Raw genomic sequence first — 19,392 nt, forward strand, 5'->3', positions numbered from 1 at the left:
AATCTCCCCCAGGAAGATTGACTGGGTATTAGGAAGTTTTTTTACAATTTAGGCCCTGGCACAGGGTGCCCAGAGCAGCTCTGGCTGCCCGTGCATCCCTGGAAGTGCCCAAGGCCAGGCTGGAGCAGCCTGAGACAGTAAAGGTGTCCCTGCCCTCACAGGTTGGTCTTTCCCCAGAGTATTCTGATTCTATGGCTTTAGCATTGACATTTTTCCTCTTTTCCACTACTGCCTTTTCTTTTGGGAGAGAAAGGCCTGGGAGAAGGGCTGTGTGGAGGTGCCTGGTCACCATCCATTCACTGGTTTGAACTGATAATCAACACTCTTAGAAATCTAGCCCTGGACCTTTAGGCAAGGTCAAAAACTTGAGTTTATGGCTTTTCACTTCGAGAGCCCTTGGCCCTGTGTGTTCCAGCACCCTGCTCACAGCCTGGGAGTGCCCTTTGTGCTGCCCAAAGCTGTGTCCCTAGGTTGTGTCCCTTGGCTGTGTCCCTTGGCTGTGTCCTGTGGCATCCTCACGGTGGGAATGGCTCTGGGTGTTGGCTCCAGGGTTTGCTGCTGGCTGCTTGGCCGGCTGTGGCTGGGCTTTCCCTGTGTGGGGGGTGACCTCCTGCCACGTGCTGCTGTTCCCAGAGACAAAATGCGTGTGAGTGTGTGTGTGTGTGTGTGTGAGTGTGTGTGAGTGTGTGAGTGTGAGTGAGTGTGTGTGTGTGTGTGTGTGTGTGTGAGTGTCTGAGTGTGTGTGTGTGAGTGTGTGTGTGTGTGTGTGTGTGTATCTGAGTGTGTGTGTGTCTGAGTGTGTGTGTGTGTGTGTGAGTGTGTGAGTGTGTGTGAGTGTGTGTGTGTGAGTGTGCGAGTTCCCCACACTGTGTCCCGTGTCAGTCTCATCCTGGTCTCGTCTTGTTCTGTGTCAGTTTCCCTCAATGCCTACAAATAAAGCATTTGTGAAATGCCTGGAGTAGGAATTCCTGCTTTCCCTCTAGTCCTTGGAGCAGCCTGTGGAGGAAGGGGTTTGATCCAGCTGTTCCTGCACCAGACCCAACCCCTGGGTTTTTCTGGTGACTCACAGAAGCCTCTAGTCATCCAAAACGCTCTGCCATCCCTTCCCTGTACCCCAGTGTGGAGAGGAGGGGGGAATTTAAGCCACACTTTTATTTTCCCCTCTCCTTTCCATGAGCAATGCCTCCCATGTGAACAGAAACATCTGGATGTAATAAACCGGGCTGTGAGTAACCTGTGCTCTGTTCAGCCTTCTCCGAGTCCTGCGGTGGTTGTTCCTGACTGAAAAGCTGGGAGAAACTGGGAATCTTCCAGGCTGTTTTTCATTCAGGCATGTTTGACAGCTCCGAGGGCTGCTGGAGCCTGTTCCCAGAGTGGCAGCTTCTGCCGTGCTGCCGTCCTTGCGGCTCAGCCCCTCTCCCGTGAGCCCAGGTGGGGTTAACCCTGGAAGAACACAGCCGAGGAGTGATAACCGCGCATTTCAGAGTGATAACCGTGCATTTCAAAGGGATAACCGCGCATTTCAGAGTGATAACCGTGCATTTCAAAGGGATAACCGCGCATTTCAAAGGGATAACCGTGCATTTCAAAGGGATATCCGCGCATTTCAAAGTGATAGCCGCGCATTTCAAAGTGATAACCGCGCATTTCGGAGTGATAACCGCGCATTTCAAAGTGATAGCCGCGCATTTCAAAGGGATAACCGCGCATTTCGGAGTGATCACCGCGCATTTCAAAGGGATAACCGCGCATTTCAAAGGGATAACCGCGCATTTCAAAGGAATAACCGCGCATTTCGGAGTGATAACCGCGCATTTCAAAGGGATATCCGCGCATTTCAAAGTGATAGCCGCGCATTTCGGAGTGATAACCGTGCATTTCAAAGGGATAACCGCTCATTTCAAAGTGATAGCCGCGCATTTCAAAGGAATAACCGCGCATTTCAAAGGGATAACCGCGCATTTCAAAGGGATAACCGCGCATTTCAAAGGGATAACCGCGCATTTCAAAGGGATAACCGCGCATCTCGGAACCAAAGCAACCACGAGAGCCTTGGGAGAGCTCTGCCTTCTGGTTCTATCCCCCTCCCCGGTTTTTGTCCTTTTCCTTCCAGCCGGGAAGGAGGCCAGGAGCTGACACGGGGACCTGGAGCTCCCTGGCAAGCTGGGTTTCCATCCTGGAGGATTTAAATCTCATCCGAATGACACTGAGATGAATGTCTCTGTTTAGAGACAAGTTTAGGAGAAAAACGCTGCGGAATGAGTGTTTCCTCTAAAGAAAGGGTTCCAACAATCCCCTTCTGCCAGCAGGAGGTTAGCAGTAGTGAATGAAAGTGAAAAAAACCCCAATCGTTTATTGCCAGAGAGCCCACACGGCAAGGAAAAATAAAATGAATAAATGAATGAAATAATATGAATAAAATGAATAAAAATAATATTGAATTGTCCAACCTTAACATTACTCCCTCAACTCCTCCCACCCGGATTAAAAAAAAAAAAACAAATAAACAAAAACAAACAAACAAACAAACAAAAACAAAACAAAACAAAAATGAAAACAAAATCCCAGGGAAAGGGAAAAAAACCAAAACCACAACGGCCGCAACGTGAGAGGAGGTTAAAAATGGCTCCGGGTCCAGTGTCGGGGAAGGGAAAACAAATGGGAACCTGGAGAACTTTTGGCGTGGGTGCCCCGCTCGCAGCAGATGAAGCTGGTGGATTTCATCTCCTTTCTCTTGTTGGCTCGGCTGTCCCGAGGTCTGCGGCCGGGCCCAGGCTGCTGCTCCTCCCGCCCCTCTCCGATCTTGGACCCAAACCAAACCAAACTGCTCAGGAAAAAAAAAAAAAAAATCCGCCGAAAGATTGCTCAAACAGTCTCCAAGCCCAGGGAAAGGGAAAAAAAAGAAACCTCTTGCCTCAGCTAACAAAACCCAAGGGAGCTAAACGTCCCGAGGGAGCCCGGTACGCACGGTTCCGCCGGGCACTGAGGGTGCGAGAGCCCCGGGATCCCGGGACAGGCCTGGGGATGGAAACTGTGCAGCGGAAACTGTACAGCAGGCACCGCCGGGCACTGAGGGTGTGACAGCCCCGGGATCCCGGGACAGGCCCAGGGCTGCGGCGGGCACGGAGCGACGGGCAGGGAATAGAACTCTGCAGCACAGAGCAGTGGGCAGGGAACACAAAGCCCCCCAGGACAATGAGGCTGGATGGGGCTGGGGAGCTGCTCTGCCCCAGTGCCCCCCAGCTGACCCTCGGTTCCCGTGGGAAGCCGGGCTCCTTTCCCCGGCTCCGTGCCTGCCGTGATCCCGGTGCCTGCTCTTTCCCTGCCGTGATCCCGGTTCCTGCTCTTTCCCTGCCGTGATCCCGGTTCCTGCTCTGTGCCTGCCGTGATCCCGGTTCCTGCTCTTTCCCTGTCGTGATCCCGGTTCCTGCTCTTTCCCTGTCGTGATCCCTGTGCCTGCTCTGTGCCCGCCGTGATCCCGGTGCCTGCTCTGTGCCTGCCGTGATCCCGGTTCCTGCTCTTTCCCTGCCGTGATCCCGGTTCCTGCTCTGCGCCTTCCAGTCTCGTCGGAGCTGCGGTCGGGGAGGAGAAAGGGAATTTGTGTGCCAGCAGGAGGGGGCCGGGACGGCTGGAAGGAGCTGCCTTCTCCCCGAGACTGGATTTTGGCATTCCATAACAGATGGGAGCCCCTGGGATCGGGTTTGGCACCCCAGAACACGCCCCGGTTTCGTGTCTTTTGACTTTATTTCCACCTCATGTGGCCGTGGTTGAGCAAGGGCCCCTCCCGACCGCCCCTGCCCCGCTGCTCCCCCTTCCCTCCCTCGGGGAGATGCTGTGCCGGGGCGGCTCTGCCCCCTGCAGATCCCGTCTGTGATCCCACGGCGGCTCAGTCCCGTGGGTCAGCACTGCACGGCCGCCGAAACTCCTGCCCGTGTTCATGGATCCACTTATTCGCCACTGGAACGGACAAGGACACGGACCCTGACTGTTCCCGTCCCTCTGCACCCTTCTCTACCCTGCGCTGGTATTGGGGATCCTCTTCCCTGTTATCCAGGGTATTTGTGCGTTCCCAGCCCCTCTCGCCGCCCTCCAAGGGCGACACTGGGAGTGTCTCTCACCCCACTTGTCCCCGGCCAGGACGGGGCAGCCGGCATGGAGGGTGTCCCCGTCACCGTTCCCGTTCCTCCGCAGGTTCCACCAGAAAAGAGCCGCATTCTGCGGGGCACAGACGGGTTTGGTACTCTGAAACAGAGCTGGGATCTCCAAGACTGAATTTTGGCACTCCCAAATAGATTAGGGAGCCCCGGGGCTGGGCTTTGGCATCAGGAGAGGCTTAACCACAGCTCCCCATGAGAGCTGAGACACAGAGAGCAGCATCCTCCCTTCCCCGCTCCCCGGGATTCCACAGGACCCCTCACCTTGACCACGGGCACGCTGAAGTTGGCATAGATGAAAGCAGTGGAGCCTCCAGCCTCCACTGCACTCAGCTGGAAAAGGAGCAAAAACAGGAGCCATGAATCCCCCTTCCCTGTGATGCTCCTTTGCACAGGGAAACTGAGGCACGAAACCTCCTTTGGGCCCCAGCTCTGTTCCCCTCACTCGGGCACGGCTCCTGAATACTCGGCAGACCTTGGCACTTCCCACCCACTGCAGTGTTCCAGGGCTGCCCTCACCCATCCCACACCCTGGCCAGGCCAGGGCCATGTCTCTGGGCCTGGAAACGAGGGAGGACTCACGTAGATCATGATGGTGGCGATCCTGTTGCCCGAGTTCATCCTGTACAGGGGGCTCTTCCTGGACTGCTCCAACAGGGGAGGTGGGATGGTCAATGCCGTGGGGACGGTCCGTCCTGCACTGACACAGCTCAGCCCAGAGGCCCCTCACACCCCAGCAGCACTAAGCTGCCCCACACTGTTCCCCCCCAGAACATCCCTCCCTCTCCCTTTTTTTTCCTCCCTCCTTCCCTCCCTTCCCAGGAATACCCCAGGCACCCACCCAGAGATCAGCATCCTGGGACCATCCATCCTACCCCTGCGAGGGGCCATCCCAGGGTGCATCACTAGGAACATTTCAGGGAATAACCTAGGGATCATTATGGGGACTCCACAGGGATCATTCGGGGTCTTCCCTCGGGCACCATCCCAGCAGCATCATGAGCAGCATCCCAGGGCCCAGCTCCAGGAATATCTGAGGGACCACCCGAGGGTTCTTCAGGAACATCTGAGGAATCACCCCAAAGGCCAACCCAGGGCCCGTCCCCAGGAACACCAAAGAACCCCCTGAGCGCCGCCCCGGTGCCCCACGGCCCTCCCTGGCAGCCCCTGACCGTGGCGTGGTCGAAGTGTGGCTCGTAGTGGCCGGCCAGGCTGTAGTTGACCACCTGCAGGTGCTCGGCGTGGGGCGGCCGCGGGTCCAGCCCGGTGACGGCGGCGATGCGCGTGTCCAGCGCCCGCAGCACGGGGTCGGCCGTGTCCTTCAGCCACGCGCTGCGGGAGCGGCCAGCCCAGCTCACCCGGGCACGGCGCCGTGGGGCCGCGGCGGCGCGGGGCTGGAGGACCAGGGGGTGGCTGCTACCTCTTGCTAATCCGGTACTCGGCTTTCTGCTGCTTCTCCCCAGAGGCAACCACGGATCTCTGCAGCTGAGGGACACACGGGGGATGCGCGTTGCCACATGTGGCACCTCACACAAGCAGGGTCGAAGTTGGTGGTTTGTGCCAGCTGGGGCCAAACATCCACCCCGAGCGTCTCACTGGGCTGAAGGAAGCAGTGACAGCAGGTGCAGCCAATGCAGCAGGGTGTCACCAAGGCCGTGGACCTGGTTTCTCCCAAGTAACCTTTTGGGAGGCTCAGATGGAACTGAGGTCATCACCCCCAGGGTCTCACCTAATCCTAGAGTGGTTTGGATTAGAGTAGATCTAATCCAAGGTCATCCAGTTCCACTGTCTCCCCGCCCCATAGGCAGGGACTCCCTGCACCGGCCCAGGTTGCTCCAAGCCCCATCCCATCTGAACTCCCTGGAGGAGGCTTTTGCCTTAAATCCCCTCCTATCTCATTGCATTGCATTCACCCTGGATCATCATCTCCTGGGACACCCTGCTGCAGGAAAGGGGCATCCCTGGAGACAGGGATGGCTCACCCAGGGCCCTGCCAGCCCCTTGATAGTCTCAGCCTCAGCATCGGTGATAAAATCATGGTACAGAGCCACATAGGGCTGGATCCGGACCAGCTCCTTCTTGGCAGGCTGCAGGAGGAGGTAGGGGCTGCTGTTGGTCTCGTAGGAGCAGCTGAGCTGCAGGAGCTGCTCTGGGGCTGCCTGGGGAGGAAGAGGAAGGACAGTGAGGGGGGGACAGCGGTGGTGGGGGACCGTGGCAGCCCTGCCAGTCCCACCTGCCCCCTGGGGCGCTGGCACAGCTCCTCGTAGGCGTCACGGCTCTGCAGGCGGGTGCTGTTGGGGCGCTGCAGGGGGCTGGCTCTTGCCCCCGTCCCCATCTCCAGCAGCTTCTTGTACTTGGCCACATTCCTCGACACCCTTTGGTTGCTGGGATCTGCTGGGGAGGTGGTGTCACCCAGACTGCCCCATCCCCATCAACCCCCTTCCCTGGCATTGGTCTCTGGAGAATGACCCCAGATGGGAGCAAGGAATGGGGTGAGGGAGGCTATTGCCATGCAGAGGTGACGGGGACATCCCAAAATCTTTTCCCTCTTCTTGCTGCATCCAGGACTGTCCCACATACCGTAGCGGAGGAGCTCCCTGGAGAGGCTCAAGGCATGAGAGATGTTTCCAGCCTGGATGGAGAAGTGGAGACCCCATGAGCATCCATCCTCCCACCTGTGGTTTGGATACTGGGGATGGGGAGGGGACTCATGGCTGTACCATGAAGTAGGAGAAGGCCAGATGGTCCAGAGCATCCTCCAGGCTGCTCCGGTCCTCCAGGTTCCAGCTGCCATAGGACAGGCGGAAGAGGCTGGCAGCCTCCTCCAGCCACGCAATGGAGTGGTAATAGTCACCTGTGTCATAGGCCACCTGCAGGGCAGCACAGCACCTGCACCAGCTGGGCCAGCCTGGCCTGCATCCATCCCAATATCCCAATATCCCAATATCCCAATATCCCAATATCCCATCCCATCCCATGCTGTACCATTGCATCTGTTGCTTTCCTGTCACCATCTCCATCCCCATTCCCTACCACATCATCCCCACCCTGTCCCTTCCCTTCCTTTCCTGTTCCATCCCCATCTCAGTCTCGATGCCCATTTGCACCTGCACTTTCATCTCATCCCACATAAAGAAACCCCAATGTCCATCCCGGGCTGAGGAAGCTCTGTGGGGGCTCGTGGGGCTCTGTGGAGGCTCGTGGGGCTCCGTGGGGGCTGGTGGGGCTCCGTGGGGGCTTGTGGGGCTCTGTGGGGGCTCGTGGGGTCCGTGGGGGCTCGTGGGGCTCCGTGGGGGCTCGTGGGGTCCGTGGGGGCTGGTGGGGCTCTGTGGGGGCTGGTGAGGCTCTGTGGGGGCTCGTGGGGTCCGTGGGGGCTGGGGGGGCTCTCCTCACCTTTCCCACGTGGAAGCAGTCGTCGGCAGAGAGGGGCACGCGGCGCCCGGGGCTGTAGAGGGGCGGCTGCCCGGCTCTCTCTGGAAGACGCCGCTGGCCAAGCCCTTGACGCTGAGTGCGTACACGTCCTGCAGCCTCATCAGCGCCCTGGCTGCCCCGTCCAGGTCCTCAGCTCCAGGCAGCTCCTGCTCCACCTCCCCGAGGCCAGCATGGAGTGCTGCAGGGTGGGGAAGAGGTGCGAGGGTGGGGAATAAATGAAATCGTGAGGTGCGGTCACTCTTATCAGCTCTTTTCTCTGGGGACCCCACATCCTGCTCCTCCATCCATTCTGTTCCTCTACCCATTGACCCTTCCCCTCCATCTGTCCTCTTGTTCCTCTCTTCCATCTGTTCTCCCGCCCCCCATCCTCTCCCCACCACCCCCTGGCTCTGCCCCGGTGGCAGAGGGGGCGCAGGGCCGAGTCCCTTCCCGTACCCTGGGTGTTCCTGGTGGCCTCGTCGCTGTACACGACGTTGGGCCAGTCAGAGTGGAGGCGCTTGATGAGGCTGAAGGCCAGCAGGGGGTTGTCCACCGAGGCCTTGGGGTCCTGGTGCAGTGCCTGCACCTTCTCGTAGAACCTACAAGGCACCACTGGAGGACACTTGGATGCTCCTCAGTGCTGACAGCACCCAGGGGAGGGCTGAGTCCCCCCAACTGCTGGGCAGCGTCCACTCTTTGGCCAAGCCAGAGCTGAGGGATTGTCTAACCCGTGTCTGGTGCGTGTGTGGGGATAGCCCGCTCCTCGGGGATGCTGCAGCCCAGATCCCACGGGTGGGGGAACCACGTCCCCCTCCTGGGGGAACTGGGGGCGTGAGCCACGTCCGGTCTCAGCTTCCCGTCCTCCCACCACCCTCTCATTTAGGTGGGGATGGGTTAACCCTCCCGCGGCCAGGGAATCAGGCACGCCAGGTTCGGGGGGCCGGTACCTGCGGAGGCGGCGCAGGCGGGAGCTCTCGTCCCGCAGGTAGGAGCGGAGCCGGCGGAGCAGGCGGCGCTCGGCGCCCAGCGCTCCCCGCACGCTCAGCATCGCGGAGAACGTCTCGGCCGGGGCGGGGGGCGGCAGCAGCGCCAGCAGCGCCCACAGCCCCCCCAGCGCCCCCAGTGCTCCCAGCGCCCCCAGTGCTCCAGGAATCCCCAGTGCCCCGAGAGCTCGCAGCGCTCCAGGCACCCACGGCGTCTCCAGTCCCGGCAGCGCCACCAGCACCGCCAGTGCTCCCAGTATCCCCAGCGCCCCCAGCAGTGGCCCCAGTAACCAGAGTTTCCCCGGTGCCCCCCGTATCCTCAGCAGGAGCCCCAGCACCGCAGTGTCCGCAGCAGTCCCGTCCCAGCCGTGCCCCCGGCCGCCGCCTCCATCCGGCCGCCGCCGCCGGGAGAACCGGGGGAAAAGGGGCGGAGAGGCCCCGCCTGTGGGGGAAAAGGGGTGGGGGTGCCCCGGATCCGCCACGCTGGCTGGGGAGGGCGGCGTGGTGCTGGTCCCGGTCCTGCTCGTCCCCTCTTGTCGGTCCCCGTCCTGCCCCAGCCTCATCCAGCCTGTCCCTGCCCCTTTCTCTATTCTGTCCTGGCCCCATCCTGCCTGCCTTAGCCCCATCCTGCCCGCCCCTGTCCACATCCTGCCTGTGCCCGTCTCGATTGGATCTTTGCTCATCCTGCCTGCTCCTATCCTGCCTCGCACTCATCTTGCCTGCCCCATCCCGCCTCTCCACACACAAACCACAGCACCAGCACGGAGCCGGAGCTGCCACGCCTGGGGCATCCTGCATCTTTCTGGGGTAGGGTCAGCCCCGTTGGGATTTTCCCTGTAATCACTGGATTTCACGTGCTTTGGGAGAATTTTATTTGACAGCAGCACGGAATGTGAGGTCACTGTCACTGTCGGGATGCTACAACCTGTTCCCTATGGAGCAGAATGGAACACCCCCCAACAGTCCCCTCCCTCCCCTACCTCCCGCCCCTCCTCCCCAGATTAGAAGTATTTTTCCCAGGAGGCATGGAGAAACTCAGCCTAAGCAGGCAAGTGAAGAAAACAGGATAAAAACCGGTAAAAACTGGGAATTCTCTGCCACCTGCAGGAACACAGGAACTGAAACATTTTTAACGGAACCAAGATTTTTTGGTACTTTTTCCCCATCGAATCAGCTGCTCTTGCTGGCACCTTCTGCTTTTGAGCTGCTACCAGGTGAAAAATGCTGATTTTTGGGGAGGCAGCGGCATTTCCTATGCTGGGCTGGCATCTCCCCTCGGCCGAGCCAGAGCACATCCTCCACTGCCGCAGGTCCCCGACAGCATCAGACGGGCGATTAAAAAGACATAATTAAATAAAAGGTACATGATGCTGAGCCTGGTGAGGCTCGGCACTGCCGTGCTGACTGAACTCAGTAGTGACTGCACTGCCTAGGACGGGTCTGTTTTAGGAAGCCTTCAGGTCCTGCTCGCCAGGGAGGTCCAGGGTGAAGAGGCAGAAGGCGATCTGCTCGCAGGCGCTGCTGGCGCCGCACTCGAACAAGCACGCGAAGACGGGTCCGGGGCTCAGGGCCAGGTCGGAGTAGCCGGCGGGGCCGGCATGCAGCAGCCAGGGCCGCCGCCAGCCCGCCCCGTCCAGCGGCGACGGGTTCACGTAGAGGCCGAGGTCGCGGCGGCCGCGGCGGTCGGTGGGGTGCGAGTAGAGCAGCCAGGGGCTGCCGGCGTGGGCGAAGCTGAGCACGCTGCCCTGGCAGCCCCGCGGGGGCTCGCCCAGCGCCGGGCAGGGCGCGGGCCGCTGGAAGCGCAGCCCCTGGTCGGCGCTGAGCGCCACGGCGCGGCAGCCGCTCGGGGCGCGGGCGCTGCAGTACAGCACCGGGGGCTGCGAGCCCCGAGCCTCGGCCACCTGGCAATCGCCGGGCTGCGAGCCCCGAGCCTCGGCCGCCTGGCACTCGCCGGGCTGCGAGCCCCGAGCCTCGGCCGCCTGGCTCTTGCCGGGCTGCGAGCCCCCAGTCTCGGCCGCCTGGCTCTTGCCGGGCTGCGAGCCCCCAATCTCGGCCGCCTGGCTCTTGCCGGGCTGCGAGCCCCCAGTCTCGGCCGCCTGGCCCTTGCCGGGCTGCGAGCCCCGAGCCTCGGCCGCCTGGCCCTTGCCGGGCTGCGAGCCCCCAGTCTCGGCCGCCTGGCCCTTGCCGGGCTGCGAGCCCCGAGCCTCGGCCGCCTGGCTCTTGCCGGGCTGCGAGCCCCCAATCTCGGCCGCCTGGCTCTCGCCGGGCTGCGCGCCCCCAGTCTCTGCCGCCTGGCTCTTGCCGGGCTGCGAGCCCCCAATCTCGGCCGCCTGGCTCTTGCCGGGCTGCGCGCCCCCAGTCTCGGCCGCCTGGCTCTTGCCGGGCTGCGAGCCCCCAGTCTCGGCCGCCTGGCTCTTGCCGGGCTGCGAGCCCCCAGTCTCGGCCGCCTGGCTCTTGCCGGGCTGCGAGCCCCCAATCTCGGCCGCCTGGCTCTTGCCGGGCTGCGAGCCCCGAGCCTCGGCCGCCTGGCTCTTGCCGGGCTGCGCGCCCCCAATCTCGGCCGCCTGGCTCTTGCCGGGCTGCGCGCCCCCAATCTCGGCCACCTGGCACTCGCCGGTGCGCTCCCCGCCCAGCAGCTCGCCCCTGTGCCAGCGGCGCCCGCCGTCGTCGCTGTAGAAGACGAGGGAGTGCTGGCGGGTGAAGCACGGCAGGCGCAGCGCCCCGCACACCAACCCGTGCACGTAGTAGGCGTAGGCCGGCACCACGAGGCGGCCCGAGCCCAGCTGCACGCCGTGGCCCGGCCCCACGGCGAAGGTGGCCCAGCGGGCCAGGTCGGCGCCGATGGCCTCGCCCGTCACGTCGCGCAGCGCGCTCCAGCCGCGGCCGCCGTCGGCGCTGCTGGCGAAGCAGAGCCGCGCCGCGCTGCAGCCGCTCCACAGCTGGCGCCGCTCCGACTTGCCCCGCTCCACGCAGATGCAGAAGAGGAACACGGTGCCGCTCCTGGCGTCGTAGAGAGGACAGGGGTTCATAGTGCGGTGCCGGGGCAGCGTCAGCGCCGACAGCTCCTCCACGGGACCCCACTGCCGGCAAGGAGGAAAGCGGGGCTCAGCCGCGGGCCCGCTGCACCCTGCGGCCGCCCCCTCGTTCCTACGGCCCGGGGGGTTTTACCTTGACCGAGCAGCCGTGCCGGCGGCCCCGCCGCAGCACCAGGTACTTGGCATCCTCGTCCCGGGCCGAGGAGCGCTTCTCGGCAAAGGCCAGGAAGGAATCATCCGGGGGAACGTAGAGCAGAGCCGGGATGCGGTAGGTGACCCCACCTGCCTGCCGGAACAGCGTCTCCGGAGGGAAAATGTGCGGCGATGCTGGTGGTGGTGGCAGTGCTGAAGGGCTCTCCCCGCCATCCCCCTGCTGCTGGAAGGGTGGGAAAGTCAGATGGGAAGGGTTAAATCCCGGCAAAAGGAGGGAGTGGCCTGTGCGGGGGGGGGCGGATAGGCGTGAAGGCTCACCTTGAGGCAGGTGGTGGCCTGGGACATGGTGGCCGCCCTGAGGCTCCCCCTGGGACCTGGGCAGGGTGGGAGAGTGGGGTGAGAGCAGAGCCCCTCCCGGGGGTCACACCCGCTCTGCTGCCCTGCTGTGCTGCACACAGTCCCTGCTCCACCCTCGGTGCCGCCTCCAGGCTGCTCCCAAGGGCTGTGCCCCTCCTGCGCCGCACCGGGACCCCCAGGCTCCCCCAACGCCCGTGTGCCCGTGCACCCCCGTTCCCTAGGGGTGCACCCCCCGTTCCCCACGCACCCCTCCATTCCCCGTGCACCCCCAGTTCCCCGTGCACCCCTCCATTCCCCGTGCACCCTTCATTCCCCACGCACCCCTCCATTCCCCGTGCACCCCTCCATTCCCTGGGCACCCCCAGTTCCCCGTGCACCCCTTCATTCCCCGTCACCGCCTCCATTCCCCGTGCACCCCCCGTTCCCCACGCACCCCTCCATTCCCCGTGCACCCCTTCATTCCCCGTGCACCCCTCCATTCCCCGTGCACCCCTTCATTCCCCGTGCACCCCTCCATTCCCCGTGCACCCCTCCATTCCCCACGCACCCCTCCATTCCCCGTGCACCCCTCCAGTTCCCCGTGCACCCCCCGTTCCCCACGCACCCCTCCATTCCCCGTGCACCCCTTCATTCCCCGTGCACCCCTCCATTCCCCACGCACCCCCCATTCCCCGTGCACCCCTTCATTCCCCGTGCACCCCTCCATTCCCCACGCACCCCTCCATTCCCCGTGCACCCCTCCATTCCCCGTGCACCCCCCGTTCCCCACGCACCCCTCCATTCCCCGTGCACCCCTTCATTCCCCGTGCACCCCCAGTTTCCCACGCACCTCTGTCACCTCGATCCCACCCTGCAGCCCGGTGTCCCTACGCTGGCCCACCGCACAAACCCCCGACACCCAGCGTGCACCGAACCCCCAGTGAGAGACCCCTCCGTGCATCCCCCTTCCCATTCCCGACCCCCCTTCGCCCCCGCAGGCCCTGACCGCCCCCATCCACCTGCGGTACCCAGGTTCTCCCCGTGTACCCCCGACGCCCCCACAGTCCCACTCACTCCCCTACACTCCGCACGCACCAAGCCCCGGGGACCCCCCAGTCACAGCCCCCCGGCACCCCCAAGCACCGACCCCGATCCCCTCCGTGCTGCCACTCCCCCCGTCCCGCACCCCGCAGTCCCCGCATCTCCGCATCCCCCATTTCCGCACCTCCGCATCCCGCACCCCGCTCCTCCCTCGGCCCCGCTCCGCCTCTTCCTGCGGCTCCGGGGCCGGGTCAGCGCCCGGCCGAGCGAGGAACGGGCGGGGATCCGGCCGTGGGCACCGCAGAGCCCGGTGCGGGGCAGAGGGGCGGTACCTGTGCAGGTGTGAGCGGCGATGGACGCGCTCCTTGGCGCTCGCTCGGAGCTGGAGCGGCCACTGTCAGCAGCAGACGGACTGGTGCAGCCGCTGCCGAGAGGTCCCCACAGGCAGGAGGGGAGCCAGGAGAGCGATGGGGCAGCACCCTGCTTGGGCTGCCAGGAGAATCCCTTCCTGGCGGCCCTTGCCTTCCCACGTGCCTCTGTGGAACAGATCGGAGAGGGAGGGCTGGGAAATCACAAAGGTCCGTCTGGGAGTTCCCTGAGGTGAGGCAGCCAAGCCCAACCAGCTCTACAAGATAAAAGAGGAGTCATCTTCATCATCATGTGGCACCTGGGGACCAGGTTTAGATGACAAGGTTGTGGTGGTGCCATGGGAATGCCAGGACTCTTCCAGCCTTGGGGATTTTGTGAACTGGGATTTCCTCCCCAGGCGTGAAACACTCCAGAGATGCTCCAAGACAAGTTTGATGTCTGTTCTTCCCTTTTATTGAAAAAACAACCTCAAAAATCTCTCTTTTAAAAAATGCCCATTTATAGAAGGGACACATGGAACAAGGGAAGTCACAAGGGAACTGCAGGACAGACAGACACAGCTTGGAAAATCTTTCACACTTTCTGGAAGCTTCGTGGCTGAGCACACAGAAGTAGCATGTTTGATTCTCCCCCCCAACACATTTTTTTTTAATATAAAAACAATCCACTAGCCCCAGTTAGATAAATACAAAAATAAAGCAACCTTGTTTGGGAGGGGATGGTTGTTTCACAGAAGGGTTTTGTCCTGAACTCCTACCAGAAAACAGAAAGGTGGGATTGGTAAAAACCCCCTGGACACAAGAGCACTGCCAGGTAAAGCAGAGGATGCTGGGCAGCACTGGTGATGTTTCCCCTCCTGAGGGTGCCCAGAATGCATTTCTGGGGTCCCCTCAGAGCCTGGAAGGCAGGCCCACAGACCAAGCTTAGCCATGAGCTTCACCAAATCTTGGTCCAAGATTAAAAACTGCTGCTTATTCCAAATGCAGTAGGACTTCAGGACAAAAACAGAGGCCATGATTCGCGTTCTTTGCCATGTGACTTTATTGGTGTTAATTCAGCAGGCCCTGGGAGGCGGGTGGGCTCCGGGATCACTTAGTTTTCCTCTCCAGGGCCAGGCTGTCGTGCAGCTTGGACACCTCTGGCTCGTAGGCCTCCATGACTAGAGTGCCGTTGTTATCGAAGAACTTGGCGATGGACTTGGTGAACTCGGCTTCCCTCTGCTGCTTGGTTTTGCCGCTGATGAACGTCAGCTTCAGGGTGTACTTGTCATCAAACCTGTGGGGGGGCAGACACACCTCAGAGCAGGACCCCAGTGGGGACAGAACCCCTCCTGCCCAGGGGAAAGCCCCCAGCCTGCAGGCCCCACCACTGACACAACTAAAGGCCTCTGACCCGCATCACAGAGAAGTGAGACACGGACAGTGGTGGCAGGACACCCTGGGGCTGCTGCCATTCCTGGAGCAGGACATGGGCTGGTGGAGCAGGAGGAGTTGTGGGTTTCAGAGGCAGAGGCAGTGTGTGGGGTGATCCCTGGGGAGGGAGGGGGCTTAGCCTGGGCTGCCCGCTACCGTTTGAGGCTGGACGAGAGCTGCCACACATCGTCAGGATCCATCCCTGCAGGGTCCTTCCTGTGGGCCACCAGGAAAATACTCTTCTCTTTGTATGAGGTATAGATGGTCAGGATTCCCATCATCACAAAATACGTGCAGAGCAAGTTAAGGGAATTAGGAAGGTGCAGGGAGAAGCAGAATCAGGCAGGGAAGTCGCTCGGATCCCCTCAGACACTGTTGTTCAACCACCTCTCGTGACAGTTTAATTCCAAACAGGATGTTTGGCTGATGCTCCATTAGCACGAGAAATTAAGTAATAAATAGAAACTAATAATTTACTATTCACTCCTGGGAAGTGTCCAAGGCTGGATGGGGCTTGGAGCAACCTGGTCTAGTGGAAATGTCCCTGCCCATGGCAGGGGGTGGACCTGGATGAGCTTTAAGGTCCCTTCCCACCCAAACCAGTCTGGGATTCTCTGACATTTGCTGGGAGACAGTGGGAAAACTTGAGACTGAACAAGCCCCAGGAGTTGCTGGGCATTCCTCCTGAGCACAGACCAAGCAATTCTTCTTTCCCATTTTCAGAATTGAGTAATTTCAAGTGCTGCAAGACAAATCACCCATTTGTTCTGAAAGTCACCAGAGCAGCCTGGAACAACGAGATTCCTTAGGATCACAGACTTGTTTAGGCTGGAAAATGTCTCTGAGCCCATTCAATCCAACCATTGCCCCAGCCCATCCCTCCTGCCAAGGCCACCTAATCCTTTGCATTGCTGAACCTCATGGAGTGACCTCGGCCCATGGATCCAGATCCCTCTGCAGAGGGATCCCTCTGCTGCCAAGAATTTCCTCTTTCCTCTCTTAGTACCTGGCCTGTGGTATGAGGGAAAGGCAAACCTGTCTGTAACCAGACTGTGGATAGAAGTAAAAAAAAAAGATCTGCCTCAAACCACCCAAATGTAGGGCATTTCACCCAGACAGGCAGGCATTTTCCCATCACATGAAAACTGTCTGATTGCCAGCTGAGCCCCACATGACAGGAACTGTAATTCCCACAGGCTGAAAACTGGAATATCCAGAAGGGTTTTGCTCATGTGGAAAATCAAACCCTCGTGGTGCAACCAAGACAAGACCTGTAAAGGATATGAGATAACACAAAAGGCAAGGACCGGTTTGGACTCGGGAAAAGGGTGCAGGTAATCCCAAATCAAAGCGACAATGGCAAAGAGACAGGAGATTGTGCAGATGAGGAGGCGGCCGTCGATCAAACGGAAATTCTCCACGTACTTGTACTTCTCCAGGAGCACCTGCAGGAGGAACAGGCAGCACAGTCACTGCAGCTGCTCAGCAATCTGACACACTCTGGGAAGGGCTGGAAGGGAACAGTCCCAGTGGCAAACTGGGCAGCCAGTTCATGGGGAATTCATGGCTGCATCAGGCATCCTGATAATTGATCCCTATTGGGCACAAACACGTGGGAATCACAGGAGATGCCACACATGGACATGGGCACAACACCCACCCAAAAGGAGGAAAGAAAATCAGAGAGTTTCCCAAGAGGGACAACTCAGCAGAGATAGAACCCACCTTTTTGGCAGAGTCATCCAAGGAATTTTTCACAGCTGAACCGTCCCATTTGTCAATTTTCACTGGCTTATCATCAATCTTCCACTGCAATGGAAACAGTGTGGAGTGAGGGGAATTTCATCCCACCACACTTGCTCCTGCTGTGAGCACCAGGACAGGAGGCAAACCAGGCAGCAGCTGCCTGTTTGGGAAAAGCTGGCTGGACAGAGGCTGCCTGCACCCCAGAGCTGCCTGGGCAGGCTTAGCTTATGCACCCCACCACAGGCTGGCAGTGGCTCTGAGAGCAGATTTCATTCTGCTGCTACATTTGCTGCTCCTGCTGCCATCCCCAGGCAGTGGCAGGTGGGCTGAATTCCTGCCTTTGGATGTGCTCCGAATTTCCAGCCACACTGCTGCACACGGGCTCCTGGAGGATGGAGGGAAATTTCAAGAACCCCCAACTATCTTTGCACAAGGGCAGAATTAAAAGGCACAAACAAGAAATTTCAGTTAAAACCATTCTCTAGAACAAAAGCAGAGGACTCTGTCACTCTTCCATGGTCAAATCTTCTGCAGGGATGGGTCCCTCCCCATTAACAATTCCATATATAACGGTTCAGCTTTTCCAAGGGGTCCACCCTCCCCTGAATTACATTATTTTTTGGTGACACATCAGTCTGAACCCTGAGTATCCATAAGTCATCCCCAGTTTCAAACAGGTGAGTGACTGGAGCTGGAATCTTAGCTGCCAATAAAGCAATCCTCGATTTCACTGGTGTTATTTTCCTGCTCCGGAAGCTCCCAAGCTGGATTGATTAACTCCCAGTCCAAAGAGCTTCATTCCCTCCCCGGAAGGAGGAAAACCACTTTAAAATAATGTGTAAAACTTGACCTGCTTCCCCTGCAGCTGCTCAGGGAAAAGCCCAGTTATCCCCCAGGCCCAGCACGTGGGAATTATGAGGCACAAAGTGAATGTCACTGCGTGTCCACGAGGTTCATGAGGCACAAAAGCAATGGCCAGAAAGGATCTAAAAATAATGGAGAACTGGGACAGAGCTCTCACATCAGTCTATGGTACCAAATATTTTAAGTGGCTCCTTTTTGAAGCATTTTCTTCCAGGGTTAATTAGCACACATGTTAATTGGAAGCCAAAGCCTTTGCTGTTTGAGAAGAGGGTCGAATTCTTTCCACTATTTATTTTTCCTTATACAAGCATCTACAGCAGTTGGAAGGGGCGTGACCAGGGCTGAAGGGAGGATGCTCAGGGATGGGGATGCCCAGGAATTAGGGGGGATGCTCAGGGTTGGGGATGCTCAGGGATGGGGATGCTCAGGATTGGGGATGCTCAGGGATGAGAAGGATGCTCAGGGATGAGGAGGGATGCTCAGAGCTGAGGATGCTCAGGGATGAGGAGGATGCTCAGGGATGAGGAGGGATGCTCAGAGCTGAGGATGCCCAGGGCTGGCGGGAGATGCTCAGGGGTGAAGGATGGATGCCCGGGGCTGAGGGAGGGATGCCCAGGAGTGGAAGGCGGGAGCCCGGGCCCGGCGGGGCGCTGCCCGGGGCCGCTCGGGCGGCTCGGGAGCCCCGCTGGCGGTACCTTGTCCAGGAGCCCGTTCCGGCCGCTTTTGGCCGCCATCTTCTCGCCGCCTCCGCCCCCGCCCCGCCCGCGCCACCTGGGGGCTGCTGATTGGCCGCGCTGCCGGAAGTCCGGCCCCCCCGCGCCGCGCGGCACGCCGGGAAATGCAGTCCCCGTGACGTGGAGGCGCTCGCATCATGGAGTCACGGCGTTTGGGTGGGGAGCGACCGTAAACCCCGTCCAGTCCCAGCCCTGCCATGGCCAGGGCAACCTTCCACTAGATGAGCTTGCTCCCATTCCGGTCCGACCCCAAAAGGGCTGTCTATTCCTGGCACAGCTGCGCAGAGCAGTGGCGGAGTCCCCATTACCCGCAGGGATTTAAATCCGTGTGGATGTGACACTTGGGGACATGGATCAGTGGTGGCCCTGCAGTGCTGGGGGACTCGACGACCCTGGAGGCCTTTTCCAGCTCTAACTATTCCATGGTTCTGTGATCTCCAACCCGATACAGCACCCTGTTGTGTGGCTGAGCCATGAGAGCAGGATGCTGCTTATTCCTCCTTAACGGGACCCTTCATGTACAGCGGCCCCCTTGCCGTGACAAGGAAGCTCCTGTTTTCCATGGCAGGAGATGCGATGCTAAGCTAGACGCCATTTGGACTGATCCAGCTTAGCTGCTTTGATGTAGGATGTCAGTTTCATGTTAAAAGAATCAGCAGCCCCAGTCCGGTCTCCTGCAAATGCAGCTCCCTACAGCGAGAGCAAGTGATGGGTTTTCACCTGTCTTTGCTCAAGCCTGTTATTAATGAACTTCTCGGTACCTTTGTTCCTTTTGGTGGGAATCTGCTCTGGCTCGCTGCCCTGGCTGCGCCAAGGCACTCCCGGAGGAAACGGCACATTGTTCAGTGTTTGAGAGCAGAGGGGGCGGGAGCGGAGCAGGCACAGGTCCTTGGGCAGCCTCTGGCAGCGCTCCCGGTCACACGGAGGTGCCAGCGGAGCTGGAAGGGGAGAAAGGACAGCTTGGGTATGTCCTGCTGCAGCTGCCAGGGATGCAGACAGGATGGGCCCCCATGGAAAGCACGGGTGTGTTCCACTGGGAGAGGGCTCAGCTCTGCCAGGCGGCCACACGGACACTGCTGGGCTCCCTGGGATCCACAGCTGGAGTAACCCCAGCCCAAACCCAGCTGTTGGGGGAGCAGCCTCGGATCAAAATG

General features: G+C 60.1%; 3 protein-coding genes across 3 annotated transcripts; all 3 read right to left on the minus strand.

Moving 5' to 3' along the window:
• Positions 1-2,609: 2,609 nt before the first annotated feature.
• P4HA3 (prolyl 4-hydroxylase subunit alpha 3) lies at positions 2,610-9,111 on the minus strand. Its single transcript, XM_056505781.1, is given in 14 exon segments — positions 2,610-3,957; positions 4,119-4,215; positions 4,419-4,487; positions 4,737-4,799; positions 5,327-5,486; positions 5,575-5,639; positions 6,137-6,313; positions 6,388-6,545; positions 6,735-6,786; positions 6,875-7,024; positions 7,548-7,627; positions 7,630-7,764; positions 8,022-8,164; positions 8,513-9,111. Coding segments are annotated over 14 exon segments (2,019 nt in total). The 3' UTR covers positions 2,610-3,886.
• A 292-nt stretch (positions 9,112-9,403) lies between these two features.
• Positions 9,404-12,106, minus strand: NEU3 (neuraminidase 3). The gene is made up of 4 exons (XM_056487750.1): positions 12,055-12,106; positions 11,717-11,959; positions 11,152-11,628; positions 9,404-10,449 (listed from the first exon to the last, which is right to left on the minus strand). The coding sequence occupies exons 1-4, from the start codon at positions 12,079-12,081 to the stop codon at positions 9,994-9,996; spliced, it is 1,203 nt and encodes a 400-aa protein (XP_056343725.1). The 5' UTR covers positions 12,082-12,106; the 3' UTR covers positions 9,404-9,993.
• Positions 12,107-14,499: 2,393 nt separating this feature from the next.
• SPCS2 (signal peptidase complex subunit 2) lies at positions 14,500-18,311 on the minus strand. The gene is made up of 5 exons (XM_056488662.1): positions 18,200-18,311; positions 16,620-16,703; positions 16,179-16,339; positions 15,051-15,185; positions 14,500-14,757 (listed from the first exon to the last, which is right to left on the minus strand). Exons 1-5 carry the CDS (start codon positions 18,236-18,238, stop codon positions 14,571-14,573), a joined length of 606 nt encoding a protein of 201 aa, XP_056344637.1. The 5' UTR covers positions 18,239-18,311; the 3' UTR covers positions 14,500-14,570.
• Between the last annotated feature and the right edge of the window lie 1,081 nt (positions 18,312-19,392).

This window comes from Oenanthe melanoleuca, chromosome 1 (assembly GCF_029582105.1).
Source record: "Oenanthe melanoleuca isolate GR-GAL-2019-014 chromosome 1, OMel1.0, whole genome shotgun sequence".
In the NCBI taxonomy this organism is placed as follows: domain Eukaryota; kingdom Metazoa; phylum Chordata; class Aves; order Passeriformes; family Muscicapidae; genus Oenanthe; species Oenanthe melanoleuca.